At 42.8% G+C, this 24822-nt stretch overlaps 3 protein-coding genes across 4 annotated transcripts in view; all 3 read right to left on the reverse strand.

Moving 5' to 3' along the window:
- The window catches only part of GNG10 (G protein subunit gamma 10), a 74366-nt gene that overhangs the window by 11239 nt on the left and 38305 nt on the right, over positions 1–24822 (reverse strand). Inside the window, exon 2 of one of the 2 annotated variants that reach the window (XM_053465844.1) lies at positions 1132–1220. In XM_053465844.1, the coding sequence (XP_053321819.1) occupies positions 1132–1212 (81 nt within the window). In that variant the 5' untranslated portion in view covers positions 1213–1220. Of the gene's footprint in view, positions 1–1131; positions 1273–24822 lie in introns of those variants that run through there. The other variant, XM_053465843.1, reaches the window with a different exon arrangement.
- On the reverse strand, positions 3325–6419 carry DNAJC25 (DnaJ heat shock protein family (Hsp40) member C25). Its single transcript, XM_053465841.1, has 4 exons — positions 6045–6419; positions 5102–5254; positions 3912–4382; positions 3325–3619 (listed from the first exon to the last, which is right to left on the reverse strand). Exons 1-4 carry the CDS (start codon positions 6375–6377, stop codon positions 3497–3499), a joined length of 1080 nt encoding a protein of 359 aa, XP_053321816.1. The 5' UTR covers positions 6378–6419; the 3' UTR covers positions 3325–3496.
- On the reverse strand, positions 19357–24667 carry TOPORS (TOP1 binding arginine/serine rich protein, E3 ubiquitin ligase). Its single transcript, XM_053465836.1, has 2 exons — positions 24517–24667; positions 19357–22534 (listed from the first exon to the last, which is right to left on the reverse strand). Exons 1-2 carry the CDS (start codon positions 24577–24579, stop codon positions 19577–19579), a joined length of 3021 nt encoding a protein of 1006 aa, XP_053321811.1. The 5' UTR covers positions 24580–24667; the 3' UTR covers positions 19357–19576.

Here is a 24822-nt window from a genome sequence, read left to right on the forward strand (position 1 = left end):
AAAGGCTGGGCCCCTGTATGGGAAGGAAGGAAAGGGGAAAAAATAAAGCTCATATTAAAACCGACAGTATCTCATCTAGTCAGAGCTCTGGTCCGGTCCTAAGTCTTTCACAAGCACGGTGGGGTCACATAACGTGACGTTTAATGACCCCGAGATAAAAGCGCAGCTACTGGCAGAGAGCGGGCAGCTAAAAGGAAGAGCACCAAGCAAGGAGTTTGAGAGAGTGATCTGTGGGGTAGGACAGAGAGAGTATATTTTAGTGTAAGTGTGTGCACTCTTATGTGTGCGTATGTAAGCGTGTATACTAGTATGTCAGTTAGTTAGTTACTGGTGGGGACAAGGATCCAGGAGCCACTTAGCTCTACCTGTTTAAGTTAGCATGTACAAAACATAATATTGTAACTACTACTAACTGTCCTGAAAATGAAAAGTTATATTTATGTCATTTTAATCCAATTTATCTAGAGGAAAATATTACTAGTGTGGGATTCAGTGAACATGGGAGCCTAGCCATCAGACCACTAGAGATAGCATGAATTATACAAAAGATCAGGATAGAGAAGCAGCTCCCTGCTTAACCCTCTGGGTGAAAGTAATCATTTCATGCTATCCTGTACCAACATAGAAACACAGAAGCATAGAAGGTGACAGCACATAAGAACTCATGCATATTTAAACCCCCTCACTGTATTAACAGCCAACACTTCTGCTGGGAGGCTGCTCCACTTATCTAACACCCTCTTAGTAAAGTAAACCTTTCCTGACATTACATATAATGTAACCGTTGGGGGGGAAACCCTATTGTCCAAGCAAAGCACCACGTGGGAAATGGGGAGGAAAGGGTTAACGCACAGTTCATTTAGCAGTATACTCTTTATATCTCTTTAACCCTTTATATCTAGGACAAAGCCAATGTGTGTCAAACATCCCACTGGCACCCAGACTGGTAAAACAAACCAACTCATCGTGAAATAACGTCAAAAAATGAGTTACAAGGAACTCGTGAATGTCCAAAAGTTTGCAGGGCTCCATTAACCCCACCACTGCCAGGAAGGATGTGAAGGGGACTGCATCTCATGTTAAAGACATAAAAGCAAGTCCCCCTCATGGTGCATCACTGAGTTGTGTTACCTTGATCCTCTCCACACTAGCTTCCAGCTTCAGCTGCTCCACCAGTCTCTGCATAGCACTCAAGCTGGAGTTTGAAGACATCTCCTTCGACAACAGGCTGTGCTTTCTGCTTTGGGTGATCCCTGGACAGATCTGGGCAGGAAATGAGCTCACAGGCTGCTAAACTAACACTCCAGCCCTCCTACCCATCCAGCAGCCAGAGACAGCTTCCAGGATCTGCCTGCCGATGGGTCTTACTCAGAGCGCCATCTACAGGCAGAACTCTGAGAAGCAGCCAGTAGTCACTTCCCAACATCTTACCCCAGTGTCTGATTGATTCATGTTTGGGAAAGTGTATGTCTTTCTTTCTGCATCAATACCTACTGGGATGGAGATGTAGACCGGCCATTGTTAAATTAAATGTGCTCTTCCACCTACTCTACCGAATTAATCCGAGGCATCGTTCTTAGCGCTGTTGAACGGCTGAACCCATTGCATTGTTTAAGGGGACACTTTAATGGACAGCTGCGAGGTACCTGTAATTTCCATGGTGTCCTCCCTCTCCATGCACGCCATATACTTACCGCTAGTCACCTGCGGCACGGGCAACCATCCCATTGATTTCATAGGGTACTTTAATATGCATTGTTATTTAGGATGGTGGTTAACTGGCTCAGACTAGCCATCTGGCACACAAGGTAAATGTCTGCCCCAACATCAGACTTTAAGGTGCTGTCATTTCATTGACTTGTCTATACATTATGAAGCGCCAACCCCAGTGCTGAGAGAGAGAGAGAGAGAGAGACAGAGACAGAGACAGAGAGAACCACCATATGCTACAGCTGTGTACAATGGGAATAAAAAACACCCACGACCCCTTAAAAAGCTTGATCAAGGAGGCCACAGATAGCACTCAGGGAGTTTAACGCCAATTTAGGGTCCACCACCAAAAGTCTTTTAAAAGTCTCCATAACCTTACTGCTGGCGGATGAGGTCAAACTTACAATTTGCTTAATTTTACTAGACTGGAAGGAATATAAACGGTAACAATTTCTTTTTCTAACTTAAGTGATCAGTTGACAAATGTCGTTCTCAAGGACCTAAATGTTTAGAGCTTGTGATACCCCCCATGTATACACACACACACACCACTCTTTAAATAACCCTGATCTCTAAAATTATACGGAGCTATAGGGGTAAGGTTACCATTATTTGGAGGGCGCATCAAACTTTTACTACCACTTCCACATCATATACAACCTCACAAAAGGAAATAAACTACTCATTCAAGTTTATACATCTCCCAAAATGCACTCTTGAAGCGGTAGACAGCAACGTGTAAACAAACTGCTGATGGTAGCCATGGCTGTGGGGCTGGACTCAGTGGAACTGGTCAACACCAGTGGGGCACAGAGGCTAGTGTATAATTGTATTTAGGGGCTATGTGAGCTATACCTGGCTTGATAATGAATATATAACTCTTTCAGCACATGGACCAGTGGTTTAGGGCTGTATTAAAACTGCCCTATACACATTCCTCAATCCTTCAGAGCCAGCATGTCACATCCAGGTATAACTAATTCAGATGCCAAAAAAGCTCCCATGAATTAAATTATGTTTTCGCTAAAAAAGTATAAATACCAGCACATACAGTTTAAGGGCTCTGAAAGGCCTCCGCATTCTTATGTGCATTGTAGATGACACCGTCAAATCACATCCACTAAACACAATCATTACAAAATCAAACACTGGACGTCAGAAATGATGTGATCAATTCTGAACATGTGACCAGCAACAGCAATAAAGGGGGGGGGGGGGCTGCCGTTGCAGCATTCATATATGTAAATACATACACATAGCCTGTGCTTTTTGCTTGGGAATCGGTGTTTTAACAATCTCTAATTAAAAGTAAACAGTTTACTGCAAGTTAATAAGCAGGCAGAGACAACATCATGGCAGGAATAACCATGCAGATGCTGAGAACATGAAGTTATGTCAGCTGCTCCCACATATTCACATAAAGGGGGCTTCTAATACAAATTTTAACCTGTAAAGAACATGTTTACCTAGTGGACAGAACTCTTCATTGTAGGATTTTTGAAAATTACAGATTTGCATTATGTGTTGGAAGGTATGGTTTAACCCCTTAAGAAAACAATTGTCAACTCTGCCTTTTTCAACCATCAAGATATATATGCATAATTAAATAAACAGTTTCTTGGTGTTGTTCCAGAAAGGGCACCAGCCAGATCATTTATTAAAAATCTATACGAAAGAATAAAAACAGACATTTGTATCAGTTAATTGTTCTTGAGTTTTAGGCGACTGCAGAAATATATTTAAAAAAACCCTCAATTTGATGAAAATAATCTAGCAGCATAACAATTCAGTCATCTGCAAATGTCAGTCTTCCGGGTCCCTCATTCTTCATCCATCTTCGATACCTCTTCCACCTGGGGTCCAAAGCCATTTTCTGCTTCATTTCTTCTTCCTGCTCTAGTTTGTATGCCTGTTGAAAAATATGGAAGTTAGCGCCACCGAGATCTTCTACATTATGTACTTCTACATAAGTGTTTACTAAATGCTTAACAGAGTGTGAAAAGTCACGCTAATCTATACTGTATATTCATCACATGAAAACATGTTCTCTCGTTTACACTTAATAGTAATTACAGCATGATACAAAGTTAAACACAAAGCTGGAGAATCTCTTGCACGGCGTTGAAAACACGCACACAGATACAGCTGTTCCCTGCTATCTTATTGGAAAGAGATCTGGCATTTTTAACACTCTCACTTACTTCGTAGTTTTCTTTCAGCCACAGCTGCTGCTCGAGAAACTGCTTTTTGCGATGATCCTCCAAGCTGTCGAACTGCGTCTGTGAGATCTTCATATTTTTCCGGATGAGGTATAATTTTTCCGTTTCGCCATACTCTTCGCCTTTAATGTTAAATGTATATATCCACCAGATATACCAGGAGATATAGGTGAACATGTAGTAGGGGAAGAGCACTATTTGGAACAATAGTATATCATAGATCTGTGGCTTCTGATAACCACCTTTAATGTCTATTTTGTTCTTTATGATGTCCCTGATCACCTCCTCCTCCTCCTGTCGGATTTCTTCTTTCGACCTCTTAGCCTTGCCCTTTTCTTTGGTTCGGTTGAGGAGGCCTTGCTGCCGTGCTATTTCAGCGGCTTGGATTCTGTATTTTGGCACCGTCACTAGGTAGTTAATAGCATCGTTGTAGCTGCTCCACCAACTGTAGAACTAAATATGTAACAACATTAATGAAAACAGAAGGCATAAAAAGTTTAAAATGTTAATACACCAAAGAGCTATTGAACAATGATTTCAGGTATGCACAGCTGTTGTCATAGTAACAATCAGATCTATAGGATGAAATATTTTTGGGGAATCATTTCAGCATTTGGTCTAAGCGAAGTGGCATCTTATCCAGACAGTACAACAGGAGTCCTTTATTGGCATGGATCCTCTCCAGTAGAACATGACAAGGTTGGCTTCACAGCATTTGAAACCCCGATGAGCGTTTTGTCATTCCCAGTTATGCTTCTATGTACAGAATTTAACAGTATCTGGCTGGACAACCTAGAAGCACTACATGCTGAAAATCAGCCTCGCTCCTGGAGGTATAAGCTAGATATTTAAAAGCCAGCATGCATTGTTATACCTGATGGTTATTGGTACAGTGTCCAGCTGCCCCAATTCCTCTTGTTTGGGCTCACTGAACACACAAAGGTTTGCAAATATATCACTACGGTGTAACTATAACGCACATATATGCTGTGATCAGCCACCCACATATACACACCTCTTTTAAAGCATAGTTTAACAAAAGGCTTCTTATGGCATTCTAACACCGGGCAATGATTCACCCCTATGTAACCGGTTGGTAAAGTGTATAATATAGAAAGATTATATATATATATATATATATATATATATATATATATATATATGCGCATTACCTGAAAGATGGAGATTGCACACACTGTAACCAGGACCACTATCCTAACATCCACCTTTGGCGTCAGCTGCCTGCTGTAGTAACGATAGTAATGTCTGTAGTGCTCTTCGGGATGATCCAACATGTAATCATAGTCCTTACGAGTCTCGTCATCCTAGGGAAAAGAAATAAATATCAGCTATTACAAGATCAGATAATAAACTAAACTTCCAGTAAGAATTAACTTTAACTAAACGTTTTAATCAGTTATTTGGCATTTATTTAACATGCAACACAATAAGTAAGTTTCATAAACTTGTTCCAGCAAGGCCCTTCTTTGGTTTCTGTAAGGCCACATTGCTATGTGATGTACTAATGTTCTACTAGCCCATTGTACAGTGCTGCCAAGCACAAGGCTAGAGAGATCAATAACTTCAGTATTGAGAATAAGTAACGTCTCAAATGACAATACTGCGCTACAGAATACGATGGCGCTATACAAATCAATTAATGATCAGCTGCAGGTCTCAAGACAGATGATTCAGAAATAATGTCAATTAACAAGGATTCCTTGGTGTGTAAGATAACGTTTAGGCTATTAATGCAGTTTTACAAATGACTACTTATTAGGTGGGGGGACAGTAAATCCTGATTTCCACCCTGTCCCCACGAGCCATTCCCTCCAGCCCCCCTCCTGACAGCTCTGGCGAGGCCCTGTGGTGACGTGTTCGCCCACTGCCAGTCACTACACATAACCCTGTATCCCACTCATAAGCATTACTACTATCGTTTCAAAGAGCGCCAACATACACCGGAGTGCAGCACACGCCAGCTCCTCATCTTCACATCCCGTCGCCCGCTATGCGAACCCTACCGTCCTCTATCCCCAGTTATCATACTAGTTTGTGATTCAGGCGGCCCCGCCGTACTTTGTAGCGCTGAACCCCTTACTTTCACTCACTCACTTTTAACGTCTCGTAGGCGGTAGCCACCAGCAGGAATTTCTCGTGTGCCTCGTCACGGGATTCTCCGGGCCGGTACTTGTCCGGGTGGTACTTTCTGGCCAGCTGTCGGTACGCTCGGGCGATTTCCGGCTTACTGGCCTCTCTGCTCACCCCCAACACATCATAGCACACCTGATGGCCGCAGTACAGACCTTCTGTCAGGGCAGACGTCTGGCCGGCCAGCATCAGCAGCCCCAAGCTGATGAGGAAGAGAAGCCGGGGGGACATGGAGGGCCCGGGAAGGAGGAGAGGGATACTGTAAACCGCCCCCTCCACCTTCCCCGGGTCCGCCATGTCAGCAGCTGCTTCATCGAATGAAACCTAACACGGGAGGCGGAGTAACAATTATCACATAACTTTATTGAAAGTGCCATCACGCCGACTGGCTCCACAGCAAATGGTAGGCGTACACTCGGACATCCAGCCAATGGCAGCCATACACATCCACACTTAGCCAATAGAGTGCTGAAACCCGACGTGTCGCAACGTGCAGTACGAGGAGTATACGATATGTGGCATCCAAGAGCCTCACTGCAAGTCCTGTGACCCTCAGCCGATATTCTAAATTAGCTTAGCACCATGGGAGTTGTAGTTCACAGCGGACGTACTGTAGTGAGGGAGTTTTGGAACCTGTCAGTACATCCTGAAGGATTCTGGGTCGCTGCCCTGTAGCGTTTTGGCGGCGCCATGGGCTCGTTCTATACATTATATACAAAGTTGGTTACTTCGGCATGTTTGGTTTCGCCCACTTAAATAATATAGGATGTTGTAGGAGTTACAGTGCTCTGGAGCCCAATATAGGATCATTACAAACCCACTAAAAAACACCATAGAAAAGTAATGATGCTGACGTTGGCATAAAGAAGTCATTATAAATCTACCATAAAAATATTTTTGTACAAAACATTTAATGCAACACATCCGCGCTGCATAGACACTGACAAACGTGTCTAAAGTAAGAAGGCGGCATGAATTTACAGAAGGTTTGAATAAGTGACAAGATTATGAGGGGTTAAAATCCATTGGGCCATCAACATTACGCTACAGCTATGACTGGTCCGCTCCCCAACATAACACCCAGCTGATTCCAGCCTGGCACAAAAGCTTTTTACCCTGGCCAGTGTGCCAACCCCCAGCATACAATAGGTAACTCGGAGGGTTAAATCTACTGGGCCACCCATATTACCATACAGTTATGAAGGGTCCACTACAGGGGCGTAACTAGAAACCTCAGGGCCCCAGTGCGAGAATCTGTTAAGGGCCACCCCCACCCCCAACCCATCTATCCCTTTCTCACGATCTACCCTCTCCCTCCCTACCCCCCCTTCTCACGATCTACCCACTCCCTCCCTACCCCCCCTTCTCACAATCTACCCACTCCCTCCCTAACCCCCCCCCTTTGTAGGTCACTTACCGTCAACTCCTGTGTTGGAAGCGTGAGGCGTTTGTCTCCGGTGCCGGCGCTTCACTCCTGAGCGCCGGCATATGACGTCATATGCCGGCGCTCAGCGTGAAGCGCCGGCACCCGAGACAAACGCCTCACGCTCCCAACACTGCACTCTGGGCAGCGCTGAGGCAGGCGTCGGGGGTGGCGGCGGCTGCGGCTGCGGCGGGGAGCGGAGGCATCCTGGATTTCTGTCAGTCAGGGGGGCCCAAGAGTTGCCGAGCGGTTGTTTTCAGCAACCGCTCGGCACCCCTTGGGCCCCCCTGACCGGCAGAACTCCAGGGCCCGGTCGCAGTCGCGACCCCTGCGACCCCGGTAGTTCCACCACTGGTCCAATACCTTACATTAAGTGAAGCAGATTCCAGCCTTGTCCATAAAAAGGGTGCCCAGAATGCCAACCCCCTGGTTTCATATATTATGAGTGTAGGTTTTGGGCCCGCATTTTGGATGTTGCTAGGAGACGGGTGCCGACTCTGAGGAGTCCAGTTCCTGTGTTCCGGCACCCTGGTTTACCTCACCTGTAAGAGATAATTAATTAATTAGAGAGAGAGAGAGAGATACGGCAAAGATACGGTGAATAGAACAGATAAGTGCCAGTGTGAAGCACACCACAAGGAGAGAGGAGAGGAAACCAAATCCCTGGTAAGCGTTTTTAATGTTTAAGAAAAGTCTATCCACTAAGAAAGTGTTACGATTGAATGACTGTTTTGTACCGATAATGTTTGACTAAATAAACTGGGAATGTTAGGATACCTAGTAGGTGCCTTAGATTCCTTTAATGTCCTTTATGCGTATAGTCAGTGTTGGGCCTTGGCTAATGAATGCGAGGGTGGATGTTTGCCTTGGAAACCTAGCAGATATGCTTCACATTCTCAAGTCATGATGATGGAGCAGGCCGGCTTTCATTCCAAGTTTGTAACCTGCTGTTCATTCTTAGGAAGTAAAACCGTAACTATAAAAGTAATCCAAGTCCAGCTCACCTACCTTGGATCAGTTATTTTTATTGGCTTATATCGCGTATCATGTAAGCTCGCCTCCTCATTTAAGATAAACACCAACTACCACTATATCTTTGAATCATCGCAGTTTAAGTGTGTAGCTTATTCTTAGTGGCAACTTGATGTCAAGTTTGTTTTAGTTTTCCTTCTCGGTATTTACACTTTACTTTAGCAAAGGCTAGATTGTAACATCTGAACAGTTCCCTGTTCTACCACTGAAGAGCTGGGACTCCACGAGAGGCATAAGGTACACAAGGCCACTTCTGTGATTTCCACCAGGTGGTTGTGAGGTCCCTACAGGACTAACTACAAATTCTGCCCCTCGCTCCTCGGATGGCTGAGTCCTTTCCTTCTAGAGACCAAGGAGACGGGCTGCAGCATGTCACATCAGGGCAACTGTCCACTGGAGGTAATCGCTAAACATCCTGGTTGCTAAGAGTTCACCAGGAAACCAAGATGATATCCACGGAGACCTTGGGATCAGGTAAAGAACTGTGGAATTTCCACCTCTCGAGGATTTACAGGAGGCCCATGTGTAACATGTATCTTAAACGGGCAAGTTTTTTTTTATTAATGTCTATTATGTATTTTGATGGTTTTTATATCTCTGTAAAGTCATATCTACAACCACACCTCTAGTCCTACTCCCTCCACAGAAATGTCAGAAACCTAGATAGTTATCTGATAATGCTGTCCCACACTGACTCTGTCCTAAGTCCAAGCCTCAGTCTAAAGTAACTAGAACAATGTTCATCTAAAATGTGTGCATTGCACTTGGTAAAACAACGTTTGGTCTTAATAGCCCTACTGCCCAACTACTGTTTTCTTATTCAAGGAAATATTGTGCATACCACTGGAATCAACTATTTTGGCATCTCACCGTATGTGTGGTTATTCTTTGTCATTAATCAGTCCACTTTTTGTTATGTTGCTTGATGTTCTTTATAGATTCAACATGTGTCTTTGCTTTCCGGAAACATATAGTTTTATGTTGAGTTTGAGGTTTGTGGGCGATATTGAACTTAAAGTCTCCGAATACCAACCTTTAAAATATTACAATTTGGAAAAAAGATGCAACTTTTAATATTTGCCTTAAAAATGTAAAAATTAGTTAAAAACTAATAAATGTCAGTCCTAGGCATGTGAGGTACATCCAAACTCATGGCAGGTATATTAATATATTTAGTATTTTTTTCTCCTTTGCACTACCTGAGTACTATTTATAAGATAACGTTTTTTTGTTTTTTTTTTGAAAGACACAAACACTAGTAGTATTCTTAATTTTATTTTTTGATTGAAAGAAGCACTCAGGTCAATAACATTTTTCGAGACTATGTGCAGGCTTACTGTGTGTGTATATTAGGGCTGCAACTAACGATTATTTTCATAATCGATTAGTTGGCCGATTATTTTTTCGATTAATCGGATAAAAAAATGAATGTAAATTTTTCATTTATTTAAAATAATTTAATAAACAAACAATGTTAAATACAAACAGCAGAATAAAAAAAAACTTTGATAAAATGCATTTCTTGTCTTTATTTCCCAACCAGCCCCCCAATTTATGCACATTTGAGCCCAGGCTTGCCACGCTGCCTCCCACATATACCACTCTATGCTGCCTCCCACATATGCCACGCCACGCTGCCTCCCACATCTGCCACGCTGCGCTGCCTCCCACATATACTACTCCACGCTGCCTCCCACATCTGCCACTCCACGCTGCCTCCCACATCTGCCACGCCACGCTGCCTCCCACATCTGCCACGCCGCGCTGCCTCCCACATTTGCCACTCTGCACTGCCTCCCACATATACCACTCCACGCTGCCTCCCACATATACCACTCCACGCTGCCTCCCACATATATGCCACGCCACGCTGCCTCCCACATATGCCACGCCACGCTGCCTCCCACATTTGCCACGCCACGCTGCCCCCCACATGCCACTGTGCCTGATACGCCTTATACCCCCTGATACACCACTCCATCCTCCCCAGACATGCCTTATATACTGTATATGCCTTATACCCCCAGATATGTCACTTCACTGCCCCAGGATTTAGATTCCCCTCAGTTTGCCCCCCTTTATCTCTAACTGCACCTCAAGTTAACTTTATTAAATTAATTAAATTAACCCTCAGTTCTCATCATTAAATTAACCCCGAACAGAAGACCCCCATTAACCATAACTGCCCATTTAACCCTAAAGACCCCATCAACCACAGCATCCCCTAAATTAACCCTAAACTCCCCATTAACCACAACTGCCTCAAATTAACCCCAAACACCCCATTAACCACAGCTGCTCCTAAATTAACCCCAAACACTCCATTAACCCTAAACACCCCATTAACCATAACTGCCCCTAAATTAACCCTAATCACCCCATTAACCATAACTGCCCCTAAATTAACCCCCACCTCCCCTAACTTTCAGTAGCCCAAATATTAATTTTATACTTACAGTTAGATGAGTGTCACAGCCATGTGGTTCTGGCCTGGAGAAGGAAGGGGCGGGGCCAGTTGTCACAGTGATTACAGGGAGGGGGCGTAAGTAGGAGCTGCTGCCGTGAGACGGTGAGTCAGACTAAACGGATTATATAATGAGGGGGATTTTTCAGAGCGTTTGCGCTGAAAAAACCCTCATTTTATAATCGATAATAATCGATTCAACTAATCGATAATGAAATTCGTTGGCAACGATTTTCATTATCGATTTTATCGATTAGTTGTTGCAGCCCTTATATATATATATATATATATATATATATATATATATATATATATATATATATATATATATATATATATATATATATATATATACACACACACACACTAACTCTGACAGAGTACACACACAAACTCACTGGCTCTAGCACTATACATATACCCACTGACTTTGACACTACAGTATTTATATACACACAGTGACTGCAGCACTATCCATTTACACACATACACACTGAATCGGGCACTACAATACAGTACACATGCCGACTCTGGCACTATACATTCACATTTACATACACTTCCCTCTCACCTGCCACGGCACATTATGCATCCCTGCGGGCGTGTGGTTAAGCGAGTGACGTGAGGCTCCCAGCGGGGTCATGTAGCGTGCAAAATAGTAAATGTGTTGCAGGATACAAATAATCTGGATAGACTAATTAGGTAAAAGTTTAGATGAAAGCATAGAGAAATGTGACATAAAATTGGAATACTTAAAAGGGATTTAATAAAGTACAGGAGGGAAGTTTATTTCAAAGGGACAGAAGACTATGACAGAGAGAGAAGAAAGCATGGAAATCAGGGACACTTAACCAGCTACCATGGGATCACAGTAGTACCATCTAGAATGCCAGATCTTCTTATGGTTTCTAGGGTCTGTTCCCCATTTTGCTCAGGATCTTGGTGGAAGCAACAGTCTACTATTGTTGCTTGCAAAGCAGGACAAAAATAGGTCAATAACAGCTATTTTAGGCAAGAAATGTACCTTGTAGCCTAACCACCTAATCTTTTACCAACAGTGTAAAGGGCCAGCCGATAGCCCATTTCTATGTAGCATGCAGGGGCAACACAGACCTTAATGGCCATCTCTATGGATTCAGAATTCCTGAAGGGTATGGTTATAATACACAGTGCCTATGACACATCTAGTGTTTCTAAAACCTCAGCATTGATATGGCTGTAGAGGCTCATACACACAACATACCACTTTGATTAATGTTAAACTATTGTGCCAAATGTAGCCAATCTTCAATTTTCTTAGAGAATGCGAGTATTAAGGTTCATTAATTGAAGTACAATTTGTGAGAAAAAATACAAAAAAAAATTACTACCACAAAATTTGGCAAAGGCTGGCAGTAGAATCTCACTTCCCAAATGTGGCATTTTAAATCCCAAACAACCCAACAAACCCATGCATGTGGGGGTATCACTGAACTCAGGAGATGTTGCTGAACACATATTGGGGTGTTTGATTTGAAATACCTTGGAGTGTCTAGTTTTCAAAAATATATGGTTTGATGGGTAAATTGAATTAGCCGGCTTCAAAGATGTTCCAAAGAGGAGATGGAGGCAGAATGACCAAATGCTAAAAGTCTGTGTTGAAAACCTGAATTACGCATGTCCCAAAAGTAGCCTTTTACCAGCCAAACAATCTGACAAACATATGCATGAGGGGTATCGCTGTACTCAGGAGATGTTGCTGAACACATATTGGGTTGTTTGACAGTGACATATTACAATTACTATTACAAAGTTTGACAAAGTGTGGTTGTATAATTAGTGCATGGAACGGGTTAAAATACCAGCATTTAAAATACCCTGGGGTGTCTAGTTTTCAAATATATATGGTTTGAAGTAACCGGCTTCAAAGAGGAGATGGAGGCAGAATGACCAGATATGGGAAAAAAGGTTTGGAAATCATAAAACGCTACTTTTACTTATTGCCCTATAACAGCAAAAAAAACATACAAACATTGGGTACTTCTAAACTCAGGACAAATAGTAGAATCTATTTAGCTAGTTTTTTTACTTGCTTTTGTAGGCAAGTAAAAGATTTTTCAAATAAAAGAAATCTTATATGAAGAAAGCCCATCTTGTCCTAAAAAAACAATATATAACTTGTGTGGGTACACTAAATGGGTGAGGAGAAAATTACAGCTGAACATGAGCACCGCAAAAGTGTTACATAGTTACATAGTTACATAGGCTGAAAAAAGACATGCGTCCATCAAGTTCAGCCTTTCCTATATCTGTTAATTTGTTGCTGTTGATCCAAAAGAAGGCAAAAAAACCCCGGCTTCGCTCTTTCCAATTTTGCACTAACCAGGGAAAAAAATTCCTTCTTGACTCCAAAATGGCAGTCAGATTTCTCCTTGGATCAATAAGCTGTTTCCCCATAATTAAAGATTATACCCCCGAATATTATGTTTTTCCAGGTATCCATCCAGTCGCAGTTTAAACGTCTGTACAGACTCTGATAAAACTACCTCTGCAGGCAGAGAATTCCACATCCTTATTGTCCTTAGTGTAAAAAACCCTTTCCTCTGCTTTAGTCTAAATCTCCTTTCTTCCAGTCTAAACGCATGACCACGTGTCCTATGCATAGTCCTGTTTATGAACAGATTTCCACACAATGGTTTGTATTGGCCCCGAATATATTTATATAACGTTATCATATCCCCTCTGAGGCGACGTTTTTCTAAACTAAACAGATTTAAATTAGTTAACCTTTCTTCATAACTATAGTGCTCCATTCCTTTTATTAATTTTGTAGCCCGCCTCTGCACCCTTTCTAGTGCTATGATATCCTTCTTTAGAAAAGGTGCCCAAAATTGCACAGCATATTCAAGGTGCGGCCTTACCATTGATTTATACAGAGGCAAAATTATATCTTTATTACGCGACTTGATGCCCCTTTTTATACACGACAATACCTTACTGGCCTTAGCAACCGCAGACTGACATTGCACATTGTTGCCGAGTTTGTTGTCTATAACAATTCCCAAATCCTTCTCATTTGTCATTACCCCTAATTCACTACCGTTTAGAGCAGGGGTGGGCAATTAATTTTCCCATGGGGCCACATGAGAAATTGGAATGGTTTTAGAGGGCCAGACCTCTACAAACTACAAACTCCGAAGCCTTGTCCATTTTGTTAACTTATGTGCTGTTTAATAAAGTTATTCAAGCCTACGTCATTGGTAGAGGTGCTTGAATAAGTAAGGCCTGAATAACTATTAGCACAGCACAGAAGTGAACAAAATGAACAAGGCTTCGGAGTGCATACCGTATTTTTCGCTCTATAAGACGCACCTGCTGATAAGACGCACCTAGATTTTAGAGGAGAAAAAAAAGGAAAAAATATTTTGAGCTAAAAAATGGGCTAAAATATTTATTACAATAACTGAATAAGCTATGAACACAGTAAGACACGCAGTAAGACACACACAGACACAGTAAGACACACACAGACACAGTGAGACACACACAGACACAGTGAGACACACACAGACACAGTGAGACACACACAGACACAGTGAGACACACACAGACACAGTGAGACACACACAGACACAGTGAGACACACACAGACACAGTGAGACACACACAGACACAGTAAGACACACACAGACACAGTGAGACACACACAGACACAGTAAGACACACACAGACACAGTAAGACACACAGACACAGTGAGACACACACAGACACAGTAAGATACACACACACACAGTAAGACACACACACACACAGTAAGACACACACACAGTAAGACCTCCCTCCCTAACCCCCCTTCTCAGTATCTCCCCTCTAACTCCCTAACCCCCCCTTCTCAGTATCTCCCCTCTAACTCCCTAACCCCCCCTTCTCAGGATCTCCCCCCCCCGCCCCAGTCACTTACCTTAAACTCCTGTGTTGGAAGCGTGAGGCGTTTGTCTCGGGTGCCGGCGCTTCACTGCTGATCGCCGGCGTCTGACGTCATATGCCGGCGCCCAGCGTAAAGCGCCGGCACCCGAGACAAACGCTTCCAACACAGGAGTTTAAGGTAAGTGACCGGGGCGGGGGGACACCGGACTCATTGGTGAGTCACCAGGACACTCTTTGCGGGCCGGTCCGAGCTATTCAGCGGGCCGGATGTGGCCCGCGGGCCGTGCTTTGCCCAGGTCTGGTTTAGAGTGTAGGTTGCTTGTGCATTTGCTACCCCGAAGTGCATAACTTTACATTTATCTACATTGAATTTCATCTGCCATTTGAGGGCCCAGTCCCCCAGTCTATCTAGATCCCTCTGCAGCACAGTAATATCCTGCTCGCCCTGTATAACTTTACCTAGTTTTGTGTCATCTGCAAACACAGAAACATGACTTTCAATGCCTACTGCCAGGTCATTTATAAATATGTTGAATAAAATTGGTCCCAGAACAGAACCCTGAGGGACACCACTTACCACTTTTGACCAGCTTGAAAATTTACCATTTATAACAACTCTCTGTTCTCTACCTCTAAGCCAATGTTCTACCCAAGAACAAGAATTTGCATCTAGGCCAATTTCTTTCAGTTTGAATACTAACCTATTGTGTGGAACCGTGTCAAACGCCTTGGCAAAATCCAAGTAGATTACATCCACTGCAACACCCTGATCGACACTTCTACTTACTTCTTCGTAGAATGCAATTAAATTAGTTTGACAGGACCTATGTTTCATAAAACCATGCTGATTTATGCTAATAATACTATTCTTCCCAAGGAATTCTTGAATATTATCACTAAACAGCCCTTCAAATACTTTCCCAGCAACGGAAGTTAGGCTCACAGGTCTATAATTTCCGGGCACAGAGTTGGAACCCTTTTTGAAAATAGGAACCACATCTGCCTTCCTCCAATCCTCTGGTACAATTCCTGAAAGAAAAGAATCCCGAAAGATTAGAAACAGAGGTTCACTTATTTCCTGACACAGCTCCTTAAGTACTCGTGGGTGAATACCGTCAGGCCCTGGAGCCTTGTTAACATTAATTTTCTTTAGTTGCTGCAGCACCTTGTCCTGGGCCATCCACTCACAGTTTGACTGAAAATTTTTCTCAGTGGTCCTATGTATATCCATTGCCATAGGTTAAAACAGCCTCGGTCAGAAATGGTCCAAAAAGGAAAGATAAGCCTGGTTCTTAATGGGTTAAAGTAAATACTGTTGGGGACATACCGTATTTGCTCGATTATAAGACGAGGTTTTTTCCCAGAGCAAATGCTCTGAAAAATACCCCTCGTCTTATAATCGGGGTCGTCTTCTCAGACCCCCCAAAAAATGTCTGCTGGGTTCATGCTGCTTACCGATCGCGAGCAGCGTCTCTTCTGTTAGAAGCAGGAGGACAGGAAGCTTGCAGCGTCCTCACAGAGCTCTATCTCCCCCTCCCTCCTCTGGGGGCGGGGCCAGAGAAGTTGCTCTACAGCCGGTCCCCTGCAGAAGTCTTCGAGTGAGAGATCTGCAGTTCAGGTAAGGGGGTGGGGGAGGGTTTTTGGGTAAGTATGTGTGTTTAATGTGTGAAGTATGTGTGATTAATGGAATGAATGAGTATTTAAATGTGTTTGTGTGTGATAGCATGGATGTGTAAGGGGGGTGGGGGTTGTAGCATGGCATAGGGAGGCTGTAATCCCACTACTATCATCCCCAGGTTCCAGCATGTACTGGCTGCCTTGGCTTGATAGGAGTGTGATTGCTGTTAGCAGTTTGATATATATATATATATATATATATATATATATATATATATATATATATATATATATATATCAAACTGCTAACAGCAATCACACTCCTATCAAGCCAAGGCAGCCAGTACATGCTGGGTTAAAAGGCATATCATGGGGCTGAGTGGCATATAGGGGGTTAAAATGCATTTCTGGACCTCCAGAAATGCATTTTAACCCCCTATATGCCACTCAGCCCCATGATATGCCTATATACCTCCAGAAATGCATTTTAACCCCCTATATGCCACTCAGCCCCATGATATGCCTTTTAACCCCCTATATGCCAGAGTGGCATATAGGGGTATAAGGCATATCATGGGGCAGAGTGGCAAATAGGGGGGTATAAAGCATTTCTGGGGGCAGAGTGGCATAACTGGGGGGGGCAGGTTGGCAAATAAAAGGAAATTTAAAAAATATATTTTTCTCAATCATAGCTTTTATTAAACATGAAAAAATAATTTACATGAATTAATATTTACTGGTAAAACTTTTTTCCTATAGGGTCGTCTTATATTCAGGCTTTTTGTTTTTTTCCTAAATTAATATTTTGATTTTGGGGGGTCGTCTTATAATCGGGGTCGTCTTATAATCGAGCAAATACGGTAATATGTCCCCTCATTCTGATATTTTATTTATCACAGGGTGTTTATGGTCACCATGTCAAGAGATTTTCAGAACCACAGAGGTCTCCTCTTTAGATGAGATGAAGAAGGGGCCTCTGAGGTCCCTAAAGCATATGTATCAACTTACTTCTCTGTTTTTTTCTCTTTTGCTATATCCATTTCAAATTACTACACAGAGACAAGTCGATACACAATGTGTTCTCGTTTTTGTACCGTATTTAGGTTGAGTGCAGAAGTAGGCAACAGGTAGGTCTAAAACAATCAAATTAAAACGCTTCTGTTGCTGAGCTAAATGTTGGACACAGGCTGGCTGCAGATCGAGGCAGGTTAGGTCAAACTCTAGTTACTTGTGGGATAGTTCTGATATAGATATATTTTCAATTCTTGAATACGAGTTGTAGGTGAGCTGTGGCAAAAAAAAAAGTAATCCAAAGCAAACCCAACCATCAAAGAATTAACTCACCAACAGTTGCCTTTTGCACAATGAGAATATTCAATTTTCTGTAATTCCTGGTTGACTGAACTCTTGTGAATAACGTGAATAAATGAAATGACACATTTATCTTAAACTGCTTATATTTAACCTTGTATATACATTTGAAAGATTTCGGCAACGTACATTTTATACATCTCACAGGCAAAACGGAAGCCAAATCTGTTCAAATACAAAAATAAAAAGACCACTATGACAAAAATATAGTGGCCGTACGAATAGACAGAGTAAAAGGTCAGCATTGTTCAATATAGATTCCTTCAAAGAAATAGCACCAAATATTAGATTGTGTCGTTTAAAAGAAATGTATACAGATTAATATTTCGCAATCTTAAAAAAGTAAATGAAAAAGAAAAAAAAAAAAGCCATCACTGATTAAATCGCCCAAAAAAATAATCTTATGATATTCTTCCAAATGCAAGGCGGCAAGTTGTCGCGACGCATACAAATTCTGTCATCATCTGTCGGTAACCCTGAGGGGTTCTGTGCATTATTGCATATACATAAGCTGTTACTTCTGCATGTGTAATCGACTCACTCTCTGGCGCCATATCAGCAGTTACGAGAATAGTAAATTTGTTCATAAAATAATTGAAGCCCCCAGGCATTCCCCAAAACACCCGCAGAATGTGCACTTGGGGTTTACTAGCATCACCCGGAACAATGGGTAACAGCTGGATTAAATCCTTAGCTCAGGTGCTACAGAAAAGCATCCATGCAATATTGTTTGTGTGTGTGCGCACGTGCGTGTAATTTTGATTATGGAACTATAATGTTGGAATAAAATGTATGGAAATGTAAATAAAATTATCCTTTTTAAAGCGATCTAGTATTTCTGGAAAAGATTCTACAGCAGTGATCTTCCCTTTCCCTGCACCCAAGCTAAGTCACTTCTGTGATGCCAGGGTGAATGTTTTGGGGGCATATTGTTTAGGTATACGGCTTCCAAAAAAGCTCAGTCTGGTAATATCTTGCACAATAGGATGATATGAAAGTCTATACTCCTGCCTCAAGGATGTAATCAGAATAGAATACATAGTGTAGTTAAGTACAGAACCCATTTGTTCCAAACGTTAAGTTTGTTGGAACACACACACTTAACAGCACATTTTGAGCAGGAATCCCATAAGTATTTTATTTACGTATTATCATTTTAAACTATTGACATTTTTTGAAAAGGTACTAAGGTTAATATAGGGTCAATTAAAAAATACGTACATAAAATCTGCAACTTCATCCTGCATTCACTGGATGGCACCTTAAGCAGTTGATCGTGTGCAAGCAATACTGACTGTAATGCCAACCTGACAGAAGTTGTAATCATTAAAAGGGACACTCCAGCCATCATAAAGCCTATAATAGCCAAGTATCCACTTAATATACAGATGCACGGCATACACACCACCAGCCAGCCCCAGCATTGGGGTCTAATGCGACTCACTCCGCACACGTCCAGTGCTTTCTTGTCACTATGTCAAGTGGACAGTAGAGGAGGTGGCGCGCTGCAAGTGTGCGGCTTTATTTTTATCTATTTTTTTTTCCTACAGACACATATTAAAGTAATTACAAAGTAGTTTATTATGCATTTGTGTTGGCGAGGAGGCATAGGACAATAAACTGTCCCTTTAAGCCAGTTCTGAACATAGTAAAATAAAATCAGGACAAAAGACGACGTTCCCTTATGCTTCTGTTTCCCCAGCTGTCATCTGTTCCAAGAGAGGACTTGCATAAGTTTCCTCGGCAAGATCTTGTTGAAGCTCACTTCTGGTCGGACCCGTTAATGGAGCTGCAGTGTCTTGTGCAGCCTCTGGGTCTGATGGGCTCAGCTCAGTTGTTATAGGGTTTTCTACATGGTGAGTCTGTCTACTAGGTGAAGTGCATTTTGCTGGAAGGTGCTGTTCAACGGGTTTCTCGCCGAGGAGTAAACCATCCAAAATACCTGTGGGGTCAACCAAGTTGCCACTGCTAGAGCATAAACCATAGCCTTTAGAATAAGGCTCGGCCTCTTCAGCTGTGCTGATATCAGGTGCTGATATATCAGTGGTGCTGGCCATGGCAGAGGTAGATGTGGTTTGGCTTGGTGCAGCAATAGAGGTGGCGTTGTTGCTTTCATCCTGTGAGGGAGTACTGTTATCATTGCAAAGGGGGTCATCAACAATAGGAGTTTCGCTGCCGCTATCAATAGTAATTATAACAGGCGAAGTAGCTGGAGAACGGGATGACTGTTCCCTACGACGCTTCTTCTTATGCTTTTTCTTTTTCTTCTTTTTATGGTGCCTTGTACTTTCTGCTGTTTTACCTTCATAAACTATTTCCACACTGGGGCTTCTTGTCTTCTTTTTCCACTTTTTCTTTGGTTCTTTGGAGGAGGAAGCAGGTAACTCATCTCTGTACTGTTCTGTTGACCTGGGCTGTGCCGCCCGAGCACCATCATCATTCTCCTTATTCTCAAGGTGCCGCGTTTTATACTTTCTTTTTCCACCTGGTTTCTCAGACAGATTGCGTTCTGTACTAGAGGTGTTTATTTGACTGCTGGAACAACTCCTGGATCTGTACCTTTCACGATGATGTTGTCTGCCAGTAACATGTCGCCTTTCACGACTAACACCTCTTCTCTCAGAGGAAGACGGTACCTTGTATTCTGGACTACTAGAATTTCTAGAATAATGACCTCTGACACATGTTCGCCTTCGGTAGGACTGTTCATAACCATCACCGACTCGATTCCTGCTGTAGTAGGTGTACTCCCATTGATATTTGTTGTGATACTTTTCTCTAGTAAAGTCACCATCACGGCTTCTCGATCTGCCTTTGCAGCGGTTTTTGCTTCTAGAGCTGGATCCAGCCCTTTCTCTGGAGCTTTCACTTGTCAGTGACACAGTCCTACTCCTCAATGACAAACTCCTGTCCCTGCTCCTAGATTTCTTCTTTTCCCTCCTACCTTTGTGTCTGCTTTTTTCTGGAGTCTTCGTTCTTACGCGAGTTTTGGCATGATGCTGCCTTTTAGTGCTGTGGCCTCTATTGTGTGATGAACGAGAGTAACAATCTGAGCTTCTCGACCTTGATCTCCATTCTGACACAGAGTGGCTGCTACATGAACGACTGTTATCTTTCCTGGACTCCAGTGTAATCCTAGAAGACACACCAAGTGGCTTTTTACCCTTGTCTTTTTTTGGAGAAATTGTGTTTTTTTTAGGTGAGATGCTCGCTTTAAGGGCAGCTTTGTGTGCGTTATGACATGTAAGAGAGGGTATAGGAGAAGAGGATCCACTTGATGCATTACTATCACTCAAAGTGAATGGCTTCAGCAATGGTTTTTTAGTGTCCTCATAATTTACCTCACACAGAGACCCTTCTGAGTCAGAAGATAGTTCAACTAATTCTGGAGTTCTTTCTGATAATGGTTTAACATAACCAACTATGACACAGTCATCAGAATTAAGTGAGTTACGTGTATTTTCAGGGGACCCATGTTTAGAGTCCTGGGCAACCAATCTGCTGCCTAAAGGTTCCTCATCCGAACTTTCAGATATATCAACAGTTGTTGACGTTGTAGCAGTTGGTTGCTCCAAGGTGGAATATGAAGGTCCAGGGGTCTCATCATCCCATGGGGTTTGTCCAACAGAAAGAAAAGGCTCGGATACATCTGGCTCCCTAGCATGTGCCTCATCAGGTGAAATAGTGATAACTGATGACTCAGAATGACTTCCTTCCTCGTATGATGGGGCAGGGCAATCATAGTTAGCATGCTGATCATATGCCTCAATATTATAAGGGCAGCGGGCAAAGTTAATGAATTCATGTAGAAAATGGTCTGTACGATGAAGCAGGAAAGGTCTCAGGTCCTCCACAAATGCTTGGCTTTCCATGTCGTAGCGTGTCATATTGCTCATGATGATGTGCTGCACAATATTGGCAAGAGAGCCATGGGTTCCAAATAGGACAGTTAACTCTCTCTTTAGCCAGGGTATAAGACGATGAAGGCAAGCAGGATTTCGTTGGAAAAATCCAGCAGAAATGTCACGGTAGCGCCCTCCATCCTGAATATTCCTCACACGCATACCAGATCGGTATAATGCCCTTCTGAAATTGATAAGTTCCTGCTCCTGGATTTGCCTCATAGACCGTCCTTCTGCACTGGCCTGCCGTCTGGATGCCAACCTTCGCATCATTTGCCGAATCTCCCCACCCATTTGTCGTGAAGTTTGATTAGAAATCCCCTCAAAAAGAATACCATGGTCTGGAGGTGAAAATGTCCTTTGTGACGATGAGGATCTCAGTGATCGAACAGGTAGGCGGTAGTCTCGGGTAAGGGTAGTGCGGTAGCGAAATCTGCGTCCATCTGGGCTGCCAAAAGAGCCATTCATTGTAGGCCTCAATACATATTCCTTGAAATCATCCTCAGCTCGAATACTATGGAAGATTGAATAAAACGGTTGCTTGCATAGAGGACACTCAGTTTTGTTTTTTGCCCACTCCTGGATACAGCGAAAGCAGAATCTATGCAGGCATCTGTCTAAGTGGGACACGTTATCAAATCTGTCAAGGCATATGGGACATTTTGAGTCTGGGGAGGCATCAGCTGGCGCACCATGGCCTTGAAGTTTACTTGTGTCCTCTGTTGTGGAAGCCATCATCTGAAGAAAAAAAAAAAAAAAAAAAAAAAAAAAGAAATCCATAAAACATTCCCAAGTCTTTTTTATTTTAAAGATCATGAATAGTTACAGATCAGTTACAATTCCCAGATAAGATGCACCTCCTTTTTACTTTTGATCATTCATGGGCTATTTTTGGTAAAGTCCTGGGGTGTTATACAACAATTTTGCTATTTTATAATATTAATTTCTTGTCATTTGAGAAAACAAGAGCGGTTCTTATTAAATTAGAATCGATAAGTTCCCCAAATACAGTTCAAATTATGTAGCTATTCAAGAAGAAAAATAATTTTGCCAAAACGAATAACGTACACAGATGGGGAGTCACATAAGGTACAGAATACATGCGTGGTTGCAGAGCACAGCCACTAGGTGGCACAATTTCACTGAAAGGCAGAGAAAGTCTGATTTAAATGACTCATAACTGGGATGCAGTTACCCCTACAGTACTCATGATGACAAAGCAGTACCTGACTCAACCAAAGAGTAACTAGTGCCCCCCCCCAATTGATATGACACACACAAAACATATCCTGAGTAAGCAGCAAACACTAATCAAGAAATACTTGATTACTGTAAGACACTATCATTTCAGTTGGAGCGCACATGGATCATATCATACACATCACTGACGTAGAGTATTTACCGTACTTATTAGTTAAGAGTTTACGATGCTGAAAAGCAGAAAAGAAAATGGAACCAAACTTCATTTGTTGAAGCCACGGCAGATCTTGGGTTTTCCCTACAGCATGTGTTAAATTACAACTAAAACTATGCCCAGCTAACTTTCCTCCAAGGTAGATGCATTTTGGCAATGAAATGCAAAAATACATGAAACCATCTACATTATTTTACTATATCTTAAGTAAAACTCAAACATTACTTGGCCTCAAGACGTATGGGTAATGTATGGGACAGCCTCATGCTTTCTGATAGCTTGTTTTAACCTCACCTCATTCTGCTGGAAAGCTATGGGGCGTATCACTTAAGGGAGAGTTGACAGGAGCCTTTGCAGCAGAGTTGTGGGGCCAATCATCAATGAGCTTCTGTTGTAGAAAGAGCTTGGGTAGCCCTGTAGTTAAACCAGTGATATTCCCCATGGCCCCCCAATAACTGAACTATGCATAATACATGGCTAGCTTAGCGCTTTTCATTGGAGAAACCTGCCAGTGTTGGCCCTTCGTAATAAACGGTAAAGCCTGGGAGTTTGAACAACAACACGCCACTTATTTGCCATCTCTTATATTACATCTTAGCTTCTGAACCCCTTGACTTAAGACACTCTGTCTCTCTTCTCCTAAAACCCTTTATGTATTTCAACCATCAATAGGAATACACCCAGATAACAGCGCCAAACAGAAATTATAAATGAAAGAAAATGGCTATAGAATAGCAGAGGTGGCACAAGCCAATGCACTCCATGTCATGATTTTAAACATCTTGTGTCTTATTGGACAGGTAAATGATGGCTGCCTTATTAGACTAAGCCAGCTCTTACACATCAGATAATGATAAATGGGCAGAGAAGTTTACCAATCCATGAGAATGTGAACTCATCTGCACTGTTACAGTTTACACGAAAAACTCTAAAGAGCCGGTGAGAATACAGTTAGTCCTGCAGGAAGTCTACAAGGTGGGGTTTTGACAGTTCTGCTATGGAAAGTACATTACAAATATTAATTTAACCCCCCCCCCGCTACCCACATGATGACAGGCGGCCATATGAATCGTTTCCCTGTGAATGTGGCTCCCAAACCCTGCCTTGTACCATAGCCACCACAGGTAATGGAGGCCGATACGCGGAAGTCTAGACTGAAGTAACCCCTGTGCCTTCACCTTGCTCCACTCCCAACCGTCAGACCCGGAACCCCCGGCCTCCAGACACACTGTCCCTCTGGGGTATTCCAGCAGCCCCTTTTAACAACGGGGCACCTCTAGCACAGCTATGAAGTGACATGTCTTACCGGGTCTGCTGCCTCCTCGCTGCCGCCTCCTGCTTTCCGCCGCCGGGACCTCCGCTCCCTCATCACGTCTTCAATTGGGACGGCGTAGGAAATGCTGCCGTGGGTTATAAGCTCATTTCCCACCAACCTCCGTGCTGTCCCGAGTGGGTTACACAACAAACCCCGGTTCCGGTTCCTCCTCCTTCTCCTCCTCCTAACCACCAATACTCTAGTAGCGCGCTCTCGGCATGCCGGGAGACACTGTAACAGGGTGGCCAGAAACGCGACTGCCATGTGCCATACTGCGCTGCCACCTAGCGCCGAGGA

The sequence above is a fragment of the Spea bombifrons genome, chromosome 1 (genome assembly GCF_027358695.1).
Source record: "Spea bombifrons isolate aSpeBom1 chromosome 1, aSpeBom1.2.pri, whole genome shotgun sequence".
Lineage (NCBI taxonomy): Eukaryota > Metazoa > Chordata > Amphibia > Anura > Pelobatidae > Spea > Spea bombifrons.